Genomic DNA, 14,009 nt, shown 5'->3' with positions numbered 1-14,009 from the left:
CTCCAAAATTGCTGAACACAAAACATCATTATCGTAAACAGAATTGATTTGAGTTCTGTGAAGTTGATGCCTTTACACATCTACACCCACATCTTACCACATCCTGTTATTTTGCATTATCCACAGTCCAGACCGCACCAGCTGATACATTCTGCGTTTCAGATCCGGACAACATGGACTCCACAAACAGCACCGGCAATTCAACCTTCATGACTTTCACGACTTTTACTGATTCTCTCACACCATCTAATCTTTCAAGTGCTGTATACCCTGCCCTTCATCACCCGCTTCCCACCATCATCGGAACCGCCTGCCTGTTCCTCGTGTTCGGTGGGTGTGTGATCGTCCTGGCGACGTGCCACTGGTCAGGAAGATCTGGAGCATGTGACAGAGGATGTGCTGCCAGAGAAAGTGAATACGACGGACAGGTGTCATCCAGCGAGCCTCAGCTGAAACTCTGGAAGCGACTCGGATCCGGACGCTACTCATTTTCCTCGGTCCAGTCGTTCCGGAGAACTCCGCAGCGCTCTGCCGTGACGAAATCCAAGCTGTCGTTTCAACTCGAGCGAGACAGGAACGAACTGCAAGCGCAGCTGACTATACCTTGCTTGCTACAATATGCTACTGAGATATAAACACTAAACACAACTGTAACGCAAAGTGCGAAGTGACTAAAACGCTCAGTTAACAACTCAGTTTCATATTTTAGCAAAATGTCAACTTTAGCTTTCCTCAAGAACCCAACCCAAGGTCCAGGAGTGGTACGGCTAGCCCAGGCTTGTGATTAAAGTGTAGTGCAGAAGGTCAACATTATAACATTTAGGTTGCTATTTAGTGAATTTTAACAGCGATTGAGAGTCTAAAGCATACCGTCATCCTGTATACAGTCTACCAGCCTGTTTTGTGGTTTTTAGATGTACTTTTGTTTTGATACAGCAGGTGTGTTTCCTGCTGAGGCACTCACACATTCAAGGGTAGCATCATTCACCAGAGTTGATAGGCGTATGCACTGGAATTTGTTAATCCTTTCTTTTCTCATTTTTTTTAAAGGTCGCAGTGATGTACACAAATTTCATGCATGTTTTAATATTTGTAATTAGCCACTTCATAATCTCCCTTTTCTTCTCTTGTTTTAAGTATGTATGTTTGTAGAAATATTTAAGACTTCATTCACAGAGTCTGAGGCTCCTCTCAAAAGCACGGGGAAGCCTGATTCCAGCCCTAGTGGGACTCTATTAGTATGTATCACTCAAACAAACAAACAAACTAAATTGGACAGAATAAAACGAATTCAAATCTTGGATCATGCTACAAGATTTCTTGAAACAGAAATATTTGTTCTGCATCATCTTAAAGTCTTAAGATGATCGTCATAAAGTCTATTAAAAAAAAAAAAAAAAAAAAAAAAAACGATTCTGACAGTAACCCAAACCAAATTATTTATTACATGCCATGTTTTACAACTTCATACCAAACACACAAATGTTCCTGTTTTTATTAGAGATCCATCATGGCATCTTGAACTAAAATGTTGTTTAATTACACCTTCTGTGAGATGAAGGCGTGAATCTCAGTGATCAACTGTAGCTAAAACATCTGTATAATAAGAAACATGAAACTAATGGGAGCATTTTATATTTCTTTTCATTGTGTCAGTGTCGGTGACGAGTGTTTATATGTACTAGTGTTCGCACCTGTAGTACACTGGTTCCTCTCGGGACGTTCTCCAGAATAGTAGTCTCGTAGCTGTTCTGAAGGAAGATGGGTCTGTTGTCGTTGACATCCAGCACTTCTACATAGACTGTAGCTGTGCCTGTTTTTCTGTCGCCAGCTGGACCGTTATCTACAGGAAAGATAAATCTGCAGATGGGAGCGCAGTGGAAACAATGACTGAAAAAATTGTGGGTTCGAATCCCAGAAGCGCCCTACAACCACTGTTGGGCCAATGGTCTACACTCTAGGTCTTTATTTGTTTTGTTTTTTCGTTCTTTTTTTTTCTGTCTCACTTGTAAATTGGTTTTGGGAGAAAAAAGCATCTGGCAGTTGAATAAACGTTGAGCTCGGAGCCACATCTCTGTTCGTGTGTCTACAGTTTACTCAGTCGACACATTGTAGAAGCTAACATTCATACTGATGACTAATCAAATCCCATAATGCTGGATTTAATCAATCAACTCAGTTAAACTTGATGCACTGTGAAAGTGAAAATGCTGTAATAATAATAATAATATTAATAATAATAATAAACTCATCAGACTAATAGCTAATAACAGACCAATAAGAAATCTTAATTAGATGACTTAATTAGGCAGATGTATTAAGAAAAAAAGTAAAATGTCTTTAATTATAAAACCTTAAGTATATTTTTTGAGAGAGTCTAGGGTGTATTTTTATTTTTTTATATTTAATAAAATGTTATTATATTTAATTTTTGGTAGATGTTTTAGATTCTAAAAAACAATTTTTATTTTTTTAATAGAGGTAATTATTTATTTTGGAATTTATATGTGAGAAGAAGGGGTTTGCCGTAATGTTCAGCAAATTGTTTTAACGTTTTAAAATGTCACAGAATTTTATTTACCTGATTAAATCTGAAATATATTGGTTAATTAAACTGACATATTTTTTTTTGTTATATTCATACATAACTCTTTTTTATAAGCCTAGACACCCAGCACAGTATATGTAATATATTTATTCATATTTTTGAGCTTATTAACTATATAATATAATTACATATATAATACTTATCCAATATAAAGTATGGGCCTGGAATGATACTCAGAAACCAGAGCAAGAGACAATTTCTAAATTAAATCTTAAATTCTATTGTGCATTTATAGCCATATGTTTGTGTGACTGAGTAAAATGAGCATGCAAAATTAGCTACATACTGCACACACCTCTAGACCCACAGTTTCACTACAAACAGGAAACCTCAGTGCACAGTTCAGTTCACACAAGAAGTGAAGGTGTTGTGCTTCAGATGCTCATACTGCTGCATGCAACTTTGAACCTGATTAGCAAAGCTTACCTGTAGCTGAGACAAGACGCACACACACACACACACACACACACACACACACAAACACACACACACACACACGTAATCACAGACATGCACAGATATACTGTAAATGCTCACCGATAGCTTCGATGACGAGTGTGTATGATCCTTGTGTTTCTCGGTCCAGATCCACCACAGTGCGCACCACACCGTTCCTGAAGCCCACACTGAATTTCCCATCCTGATTTCCACCTGCACAATCAAACACACAAAAAATAATCCACAATAATTCACAATCAAAGGTAGTAGTGCTTAACACTACAACTCATGTCTTTTGACCACTAACCTGTGATGAAATAGCTGAGTTCGGCATTAAGGCCAGCATCGTTATCAGAACAGTTGAGCCGTGCGACCACGAAATCCCGTGGAACGCTCTCCAACACCGACACATTGTACAGGCGTGGAAAAAACGTAGGAGTCTCGTCATTCATGTCCAACACTATAGAAACCGAGACAGATATAGAGACAAACAGACAGACAGAGATGAAGAAGGTTTTGACATTTGGCAGGCAAATCAATAGACAGAGATAGAAATGATAGACAGAAATATACTGTAGACAGAGGAACTGATTAACAGACAAAAAGATAGACAGGATGATAGACATACAGGCAGACTGACTGGTATGGAGACTAGTAACAGATATGAGTAAATAGACCAATAGAAAGACAGGACAAATTGAGAGAAAACCAGACAGACAGAATAAGAAACCTACATAATGACATAATGACCGGCTGTGACCCTCGCTCTGGATCCTACCTGTGATGGTGAGGGTACTGGTGGAGGTACGTGGGTATTGCCCTGAGTCGAAAGCCACTAGCCGCAGCTGGTACTGTGCGATCCGCTCACGGTCCAGTACAACTGTAGAAAATAGCACACCTGTGCTGCTGTTGAGGCGGAAGTCCAGACGAGGTAAACCCAGCTGCAGAGCCAATGTCACGACCCCATTCTCCGCCTCATCTGGGTCCTGTACTTGCACCTGTGCGCCCACAACATGCAGAACATTAATGTGTTTGGGAAAGCAGTCCATGATGTAAATACTAACATGGTGAACACTTGGCAGCAAGCACTGTGTGAGTAAACTGTTTTGTTTTGCAATTTTTCTTTTGCCGTTTATTGATATTTTTGTCACACTGCAGATGCTTAATACAGGCCCAAGGAACAAAACAATTTCAGAAAACTCAAACCAACCCTGAAGACAGACGAGTTGGTAGGAAGACCCTCTGGCACCTCGGCGACGAATGGAAGGTTGAGGAAGGTGGGATCGTTGTCGTTAAGGTCCAGCAGATTGACGTAGACCGTAGTGCTGGCTGAGGAGCGCAGTGGTGGGTTTCCACCTTGAGAGGGCAGTAGAGCGTTAAGTAGAAAACACAAACTCAAACATGACTTTTTTTTCAGTCATTAAATCCACTCAGGGGGAAGAAATGATTAAGAAAAGAGAAAATGGGTTTGAGAAGCGATTTAAGGATCAGAGACAAGGAGACAAGGAGACATGGATAGGATAAAAGAATGTCTATGAACACCATGTCTGCTATAGAAAGACTGTCCGGCTACAAGAACAATTTCATTATGCTTGAGTTATATTAGTATCAGAATATAATTATTCATAAATTAGCCTCTCTTTCTTTCTTTTGGATATGATTATCTATGGTTTGGAAGGCAAGGATGAAGACAGAATAAAGAAAATGCCAAAAAATATAAAGAATCTTTATAAACACTGAGTTTTATGGTATTTATTATTGCACTGAGTGGCTATAACCTGTCCATCCCATCTTGTCATCCATCCAGCAATCATTCATTCATGTACCAACATTCCCATCCATCCATCCATCCATCCATCCATCCATCCATCCATCCATCCATCCATCCATCCATCCATCCATCCATCCATCCTTCCAATCATCCATCCATCTATCCATATACCAACACTCCCATCCATCCAACCATTCTTTTATCCACCCATTCATTTATCCACCAATCTGTTCATCCATATACCGAGACTCCCATCCATCCATCCATCCATCCACCAAACAACCTATCAAATAATTTTCTCAATCCGTGAACAGCGTATGGTTTTTGATATTTAGTTGATCATTGATACACATTCTATAGACTATGAACTACTAAACATGTGTTTTCACTTTATGTGAATGGTCCAATTGCTAGCACCTGGTTTAGTGGATCATTTATAGATTTTGATGTTTTTGTATGATTTTCTATGTTTATAGTCCAACACAATTTCACATGCAGGTCACAGTTTAATGTAATCTGTTAAGAATCAGTTGATACAGCTGATTTATGGTAGATGGCTATTAAAAGATTGGCTTCATTATACTACCCAAATAAAGTGTTACCTTATTGTTACAGAATCAGTGCAACATCCAAAAGAAACTGAGTGACATTCTTACATGTGTTTCTGTGTGAGTGTGTGTAGATCTGTTGTACTCACGATCAGTAGCTGAAATGATGATGGTCCGCATGAGCTGGGCAGCTCGGGGATCCACGCTCTCTCTGTCCAGCACGGCGCCACTGGTGCGGATCTTCCCGGTTCTGTTGTTGATGATATAATAGGGGTTTGCTGGACTGATACTGTACACGACTGTCCCATTATCTCCATTATCAGCATCCAGGGCCAGGACCTGGAAAAATAAAGCAAAAGAAGAAATAAAGGGCCAATCTGGTGGTAAAAACACGGTCCTGATGCTCTGGCCTCCGGCAAAAGCAAATCACAGTGACCTAACCCACCTAAAGGGCATGATGGGAAATTTATGTGCTTCTAGGCAAAATGATGTGCTGTCTCAGACCTTAACCGTTACATTTTTAAAGAGACGATCACTTCACAGCACTAATGGAGAAATGCTGCAAATTGCCTAATTGGTCATTAGAGAAACAAAGGGTCTTGGGGTCTTTAATTATTGAGAAAGCGACGGTAAAAAAAACGTTGCGCTGTGCTGACTACAGAGAGAGAGAGAGAGAGAGAGAGAGAGAGAAAGCAGACACCAAATGTAGTTCATGCTCTTACAAGCAGCATTAAAGAGCAGCGTATTTTAAAGTTCACTCAACTGAGTTGGAATGTAATTACAATTTTTCTGCTCTCTCTCCCTCCCTCTCTCTCTCTCTCTGTCTCTCTCTCACACACACACACACACACACACACACACACACACACACACACACACACACACACACACACACACACACACACAGAACTAGTGTATTTTTTTTTTTTACTTAAATCCTGCTCCACAATGCCCTTTAATTTTATTTCTTCTAATATAGATTTAAAAAGATTAATATATTCATGAAAAAACGGAGGTAAGTTCGGTGTTTTAAACCTTCTGAATGCTTGGCAAACTCAAGTGCCGGTTCAGTTTCATAAAGTTCAACACAAATAGTCCTTGGACTCCTACTACTGTAGTCTGAAAGGTTAACAACGTCAGTAGATATTTACTGGGGTTGCTGATTCCATCATTTCTACAGAAGTTCCAGTACGTCACATGCTCACACAAACAAACACACACACACACACACACACACACACACACACACACACACACACACACACACACACACACACACACACACACACACACACTTTGTTTCCATAGTGTTTAAAAGTGGACAAGTACCTCTCTAATTGTGTTGAGAAGGTAATTACCAATGAAGTTCATGGCAGGCTTCATTTTCATTAGTCACCTGAACCACTTAATTAAGCTTAGACTTGACTTGTTAATTAATGGACATATTCAGGAGCTTAATTAATTAACAAATAAACCCAATAACAGGGCGTGAAGAAGGGCAATAAAGTTCTAGCATGTAAACATTTCTAAGCAGAAAGTGTCTTTTCAAGTTAAAAGAAGTCACACAGCTTAAAGTAAGCAAGAACAACAAACAATCTATCATCAATCTATGAGCTGTTTTTTCTTATATATATATGGACTCAATCCCAGCACAGGAAGTAAACAGTAAATATGTCAAACATGCAAAAGGTAAATGGATTAGGAAGGTTACAAAGTCTAAAGTGAGGACTCTGTGATTTTCGATAGTTTCGATAGTGTAAAATATTAATGAACTGAATATACTAACAGAGATGACGTCAGTGTTGACTGGACTCATTTCCACAACGTTAGCCAGATACGGCTCATCCTGCCACATGGGGGCGTTGTCATTAATATCCAGGACAGTGATGTTGACCTGTGTAAACAAACAAACCAAAAAAATCCCTACACATAAAGATTTTGGATATTGAAAGAAATCCCATCTGTTGTAGCTGTCTTCATAGCACCTTTTATGTTTCCCCACAACAAAATACACCAAAAGAAGACTTTCCAGATGGATTATTCTTCACTATTTCCCTTATATAATATAAAGAATTAAATACTTGGGGCATGATGTAGGAGGGTAATAATCAACAGTGTCATGGTGTAAAGCAGTTACCATCCCAGTGTAGATCCTGAAGAGTTTTATTCCTCATTGATCACAACATTTTCCCAATGCTCACATTTGTTTTGTTTAAAGATATGATATATAACATATATTATAATAGCTTTATACAATGGTTGTGATGTTACCGTGGCGATGCCAGTTTTCTGCAGAGGTCCCACTCCTCCATCCACAGCTCTCACGATGAGAATGTACTCAGACTTCACCTCACGATCCAGCAGAGCTGTGGTGGTGATCTCTCCTGTAAACACACACACACACACACACACACACACACACACACACACACAAAATACACACTTCACCTTCCCATCCATCACAGCTAGTGGTCACCATCTTCATACACACACACAAACACGCACACACACACACAGGCACACAAAGGCACACGCACGCACGCGCACACACACACACACACACACACACACACACACACACACACACACACCCTGCATTCCAATACTGTTTGCAACCTCTCTTCTGCACCCTGGCTAAAGAGTGTGTGAATATTAGCTCTTTCATACGAGTCTCTCGGCATTTATCAGTAAAATGTGTGTTTTTAGAGAAATTTTATTTTTACAGCTCATCATTCCAAAATTTTTGATGACTCATTCTGCTGACTCGCTAATCCAATTAGCATCCAATCAAGCTAAGCATCTCTCTCGAGATATTTTTATCTTAATTTCATTAGGTCTATTTGCTGACAAGATTAAAGAGACCCAAGAAATGACATATTCGCTGTCATAACATCCAGTTGAAATGTTGAAATTATTTCCTCGTTGTTTTATAAAGAAATGGCCATGAATCATATATGGATCTGGGTATGTTCTCCAAAATCTACACTCAGTGCACACGATAACCCTTCGAGACTTTAACAAAATGAAAAGAAAGAAATCTAATGAAAGGGGTTTGATCTTAAACTTCACCTCAGCTGATAATGTAATAGATTAGGCCTTTAAGATGGAACCGATGGCTCCCTTAAGAGAAAAGCGCATAAGAAGGTGATAAAATGCTGCCAGATCATTGAGATTTTACATCCCATAATATAACGTTCACAGATGTGACCTGAATACAAATGATAATTATTGTAATTATTATGTAATTAATGTTTTGTGGGTTCAAACACCTGGTATGTCCACATAACCCTGGTGCATCCTGCTTTTTTACTATAGACATGCTTGATGTAATGAATGTGAAAATTGTAGTTAATTAAACATAAAATTGAAGCTTATGGTAAAGAAATTGCAAAGCACAAATACTGAGACTCCTATCACAGCCTTAAATCTTAAATCTATTCATTATTATATTTATTATTATTATTATATTTTATGATTATTGCCCCGCGGCCGTGCTGATACTCAAAATAAATCACCTTCCAAACAATCAGAACTGAGAACTGTACAGGTTTCATAGAATACCTATAAAATAAAATGTCATTTTGACATTTAATTCTTCTCTATCTCAGAGACAGAGTGATAAAAAAAAACTGTGACTTTTTCATATTTAACCCACTGCCTGAAAAAAGGGTAACTTAGGGTCAGATCAGGAGATGGACAAGGATTATTTTTTTCAGAAACATTCTAAACTTCTATTTTAATGAAATAAATACTTGTGTGGACCTCAGCATTAATCACATGCTGTATGCGTGTGTATTTGTGTGTGTATATGTGTGTGCACATGTGTATGTGCATGTCTTTTATGTGTGTGTGTGTGTATGTATGGGTATGTGCGTGTGTGCATGTGCGAGTGTGTGTGTGTGTGTGTGTGTGTGCGTGTGTGTGTTTATGTATATGTATGGGTATGTGTGCGAGTGTGCGAGTGTGTGTGTGTGTGTGTGTGTGTGTGTATGTGTGTGAGTGTGTATGTGTGTGTGTGCGTGCACCTGAGCGTGTGTTCAGTCTGAACTCAGAAGGCCCCTGCAGTGAGTAGATGAGAGAGGCCTGGCCAAATTCTCTGGATGCATCCAAATCTGTTGCCGTCACAAATAACACAGTCGCCCCTGAGAGAGAGAGAGAGAGAGAGAGAGGGATGTAGAGCGACTATTGTAGAACCATTCTGGCTGATAATGAGCTTATGGGACTACAGCCAATAACGACAGCAGATAATAGAGATAGAGTGAGACAGAAAACGACACAACGATGCCCTGTGCACAAACACGCGGCAGAAATGACAGAATTCTAAAAGCAGATGAAGTAAATGGCGACTCGGAGCCACATTGATGACTCAGGCGCCGAGAGTGTTTATGGATTTTAGGATTATCAGGGAGCTTGGCAGAGAACGAGATAGGCAGCAAGCCAAGCACTGGCTCTGATCAATTCGGCTAGAGTCCAAACGAGACGAGCCGCCACGAGCTCACACACCACCAAAACATGACACAAACACACACGTACACACACTTGTGTATACGCACAAGCACATCACTCACACACTTACACACAAACACATTTTCAATGGGTGGAAATATAGACCCAGAACATTTCACACTTCTAGGAGTGTAGCACACACACACACACACACACACACACACACACACACACATATATACACTCATCCTCTCACTCATACACAATTTACTGAATTCCATATTGTGACACAACAGAATATAGATACATATTTTGTAACTGTGTGTAAAGTTGGTCACCAAACACACACACACACTCACACTCACACACACATACACACACACACACACACACACACAGGCTCAGAATGGGCCCTTGGTAGACACTGACCATTGTCAGTGTAATTTTCTAGGCAATTGGAGACAGATCTATTGTCTGGAACAAAAGCAGCGAATGAATAAATGCATACGAATGATGAGTGTCTCTCGAGCTGAACCCTCATTCTGAGCGGAACCTCTTGCCCAAAACACAACACAGTCAACCAGCATCAAATAATGTGAGCACTGAAGAAAAAGATGAAGTGAGCAGGGGCAAGAGGAGGAGTAGACGAACCTGTGTACACAGTGACAGTGCAGACAGTAGCGACTAGACGAGCACAGAAACAGTGGGGCAGCTGGTCCAAATCGTGTCCGGTGTGTGTGTGGCATTAATTTTCTGTCTAAAGTCATCAGACAAACAGCCTCGTACAAGCCCTCGTGTGAGACATGTGAATTATTTTTCACACTCTACACAGGGGGCTTGACTCAGGGTTAAGTTTTTGGACACCGCAACGCGCTTTACTGGAACTGACAGTGTACAGATGAGTCATTTTCAGAGTATTTTACTTCCTGGTCATGACAGTTTAAAAATTTGGCCTATTTCACACACACATACCACTGAATACACAGAAAGGCTCCTAAGTGTTTGACTCTTTATTACTGTGTACATTTTAAAATATAATAAAATAAGCTGTTAATAATATAAATCATATTAAATTCTGTCGCAGGTCAATTCAACGTGTCTGTAGAGTTACACCTACAATCTTCTTTTTTTAACTGAAAAGTCACGTTGTTACTGGTGTAACCTCCTGTACTTACAACACCAGTGACAATTAATAATAGGACCGGGTTGCGAGATATAACACGACTATTTCGCTTGAACTTGGAACGATCAAAGAACCATTACTGGACAAAGAAAAGAAGAAAAGTTCAGGAACAAATTCTCTACACGTACCTGCAACCATGTTCTCAGAGACCCGTACAATGTACGAGGATTGACTGAACTCTGGAGGATTGTCGTTCTCGTCCTGAAAGAGAAGAGATTTGAATTTCCGATAAAAATATAGATTAGTTTTACTAATTACTATATTACCTGATTTACTACCTAGTAACAGTAACAGTACTATTTGACCACACTGTTGCTGGCTACTTTCATGTGTTTGGTGTTATTGCTGCTGCTGGTTTCAGTCAATAAAGAACAAAATTTTCTCATCTACTTGTGAAGAATGATGGAATCTTCGATGGAAAATCTAATCTGACAGCTTCATGATAAATGATGAGATAACACCTATAAACTCTAGTGGATCTCAGCCCAGATATACTCCAGCCAATCGTGTGATCTTTTGGACGGACACGCGGAACGGTTTTCTTGCATGTGTGTTTCAAATTATGCGCAAACTAAGTAAGAGTTAAAAAAAAAAAAAAAAATGAAAAGACTTTTTTTCACAAGAGTTCGAAGTGTTATTAGCCAGAGCCGGCCGAAGTCACTGAATCATTTCAGCCTTCAATAAGGAACTCAAAAGCCGTGAAGACCTGAACAGTTAAATGCAGCATCAATTATTTCTTTGTTTTTTTTTTGCCTTACTGTCTGGCTGAAAACATACCATACATACAGTGACTGACTGACAACAGAGCACAGTGACTGATGATAACACACACACACACACACACACACACGCACGCACGCATATACACACAGCTGGCTAAATGGCTCACCCTCCTGCTGTTTAGCAGCAACTGAAATGAGTCTAATCATAACGGTGGTAACAAGGAAGAGGAAATGTCAGAGAAAAATATTCATAGTTTGACTAACTGGGCCTGAAAAAGTTCAGAAAGGAAGTGAATTAACAGATCCAGGAGATACACACATGCCTGGAAGGCAAAATATATCAAATAGAAGGCAGAAAAAAAATACCACATCCTTCAACTCATTCCTATTGATCCATTTTGTGTTTCATATGTAATAAATGTTACATACAGTGTGTCTGACATTTTTATTAAATTTAATATATATATATTAAAAAAATAATAATAATAATACTGAGGAGACTTCATAAACAAAGCTAACAATACAAGGTGACTGGATAATAATGAGGCTGGATTTTGGTAGATTTTCTATTACATTTGAGTATTATTCACATATTCATTACACTTTATTTCTGTTTATCCCATACACTTTTAACATTTTTTTCAGTGCGTTCAGGGTATAATGTCTATATTGGTTCATTAATCTACGTCATTAAGTTGTGGGATTCTCAAAAACTCTAAAAATCGTGTGTTAAATCTCTTTTTTTAAATTGGGTTGTAGACCAAAGAAAAGAATAATTACTTGAACACTTTGTATCTGCGAAAGGTTACGATTGTATTAATTGTATGCCTTCATACCTTCCAACTTGCCCTTGTGCCACTGTCAGCTATCTGAGCAGCTCTCACTTGGAATTCATTTGCGATAAAAGCATCTATTTTACAGGTGAATAAATATATAGTCGTAACCTTCCGGTTTGCTCCTGACAGACATAAGCAGAAATGTAAATTACTCACAAACAGCTCCATGGTGATGGGTACGGTGCTGTTTAAGGCCGGATCTCCTCCGTCTTGTGCCATCAGTGTCAGGTATATCATTCCACCAGGAACCTGTTCGTAGTCCAGAGGTCTGTTCACTGTGATCACTGAGAAAAATGTATTCATTAATTCAGTGATTAAGAATTTTTTCTAATACAGTAGGTCAGGAACTGCTGGGACAATCCCCTGCCAGACCACCAGGGGGAGTAGTGACAGGCGCGTTGCAATAGTTTGTTTAATGTCACTTGATTGCCACGTGTTTCTTTACCTGCTTTGTTTCTAATGAGTTGCTCTATTTATACCAGTCATTGTTTCATGGTGCTTTTTGGTTCCAGATTTTTGTGTGTTTTTTTTTTGTTTCATGATTAATTTCTGCTGAACTCGGGCCTGATTGGCGTTTTTTTTACTAGAACGTTCAGTCTGTTTTCTCGCTTGAGAGGTTGCTGTTGTGTGGCTTTGCTGAGCTGAGTGTGCAGTAATCGTATAGGTCAGTGAAAATGAGTTTGCCTAACATGGACTAATCTGTTGACTTTGCTTTATATTAGATGTAACGGGTGCGAGATCGAGGAAGTAGCCCGAGGCCCATGTACCTGCGTAGCCCTCCACCATGGTGATGCTAAAAAAACTGCGGAACTGAGAGGCGTAGATGATGGAGTAGGTCAGGACGTTGTTTGGAGGAGAGTCTTCATCGGTCGCCTGTGTGAGACAGAAAGACGGGTTTCTGAATTCGTGCCCCACACGTTTTGAGTAGAAACACTTGCAGTTTCATGATTAGTGCCACAGACAAAACTAAATGACATCAGTAAGGAATTTGATTTGCAGTTCTGTAATTAATAAAAACAAAGTTCTAGCAATTTAGAGGTAGAGGAATAAATAAATAAAATCAACTTTGTGGTGTTAAAATAGACGCTTTACGTTGAGCTGCAAAACTCCGTCACACCTGGGCGTGTTGTCCTTTATTGCACTGATCAGTGAAGAGTATTTGTGATATAACACAGGATAACGAGTGCAAGAGCATCGCTCAGCTGAGAAAGATAACAGACTTCATAAAATAAAAATAATTTTTTTTCCTGTAGTGGTATAACAGATAAAAACACAATCCGAAGACTTTTCACGAATTAGTTCATAATTTACTGGCGCATTAACTGTAAAGAAGTTAAAAATAAAAACAGACTTTCATTCCTCTGTATGAAGAAAAGTCGATTATTTTAGTAGCTTTACTGCAAGTTACTGATCTTGGGTTGTTGTTTTTTTTTTGTTGTTTTTTTTACTATTTTTCT

At 39.2% G+C, this 14,009-nt stretch overlaps 2 protein-coding genes across 7 annotated transcripts in view; one reads left to right on the top strand and one right to left on the bottom strand.

Annotated features, from left to right (window-relative positions):
- The window catches only part of cdh23 (cadherin-related 23), a 188,305-nt gene that overhangs the window by 44,755 nt on the left and 129,541 nt on the right, over window positions 1-14,009 (bottom strand). For 5 of the 6 annotated variants that reach the window (XM_047813036.1, XM_047813033.1, XM_047813035.1 and 2 more), the window contains 12 exons: window positions 13,320-13,425; window positions 12,709-12,836; window positions 11,123-11,195; window positions 9,391-9,507; window positions 7,637-7,749; window positions 7,152-7,259; window positions 5,515-5,704; window positions 4,257-4,402; window positions 3,825-4,044; window positions 3,354-3,506; window positions 3,146-3,259; window positions 1,695-1,843 (listed from right to left, as the gene is read on the bottom strand). In XM_047813036.1, coding sequence (XP_047668992.1) covers window positions 1,695-1,843; window positions 3,146-3,259; window positions 3,354-3,506; window positions 3,825-4,044; window positions 4,257-4,402; window positions 5,515-5,704; window positions 7,152-7,259; window positions 7,637-7,749; window positions 9,391-9,507; window positions 11,123-11,195; window positions 12,709-12,836; window positions 13,320-13,425 — 1,617 coding nt within the window. Of the gene's footprint in view, window positions 1-1,694; window positions 1,844-3,145; window positions 3,260-3,353; window positions 3,507-3,824; window positions 4,045-4,256; window positions 4,403-5,514; window positions 5,705-7,151; window positions 7,260-7,636; window positions 7,845-9,390; window positions 9,508-11,122; window positions 11,196-12,708; window positions 12,837-13,319; window positions 13,426-14,009 lie in introns of those variants that run through there. The other variant, XR_007140498.1, reaches the window with a different exon arrangement.
- On the top strand, window positions 131-2,071 carry LOC113655375 (uncharacterized protein C10orf105). The gene has a single exon (XM_027165883.2). The coding sequence runs from the start codon at window positions 174-176 to the stop codon at window positions 633-635; it is 462 nt and encodes a 153-aa protein (XP_027021684.2). The 5' UTR covers window positions 131-173; the 3' UTR covers window positions 636-2,071.

The sequence above is a fragment of the Tachysurus fulvidraco genome, chromosome 4, assembly GCF_022655615.1.
Source record: "Tachysurus fulvidraco isolate hzauxx_2018 chromosome 4, HZAU_PFXX_2.0, whole genome shotgun sequence".
Classification (NCBI taxonomy): domain Eukaryota; kingdom Metazoa; phylum Chordata; class Actinopteri; order Siluriformes; family Bagridae; genus Tachysurus; species Tachysurus fulvidraco.
Note: the sequence above shows the minus strand (reverse complement) of the source record. Positions and strands in the feature narration are given on the sequence as shown.

Excerpts from the sequence above, each read along its gene's own strand:
- LOC113655375 (XM_027165883.2), top strand. The coding sequence starts at position 174 with ATGGACTCCACAAACAGCACCGGCAATTCAACCTTCATGACTTTCACG.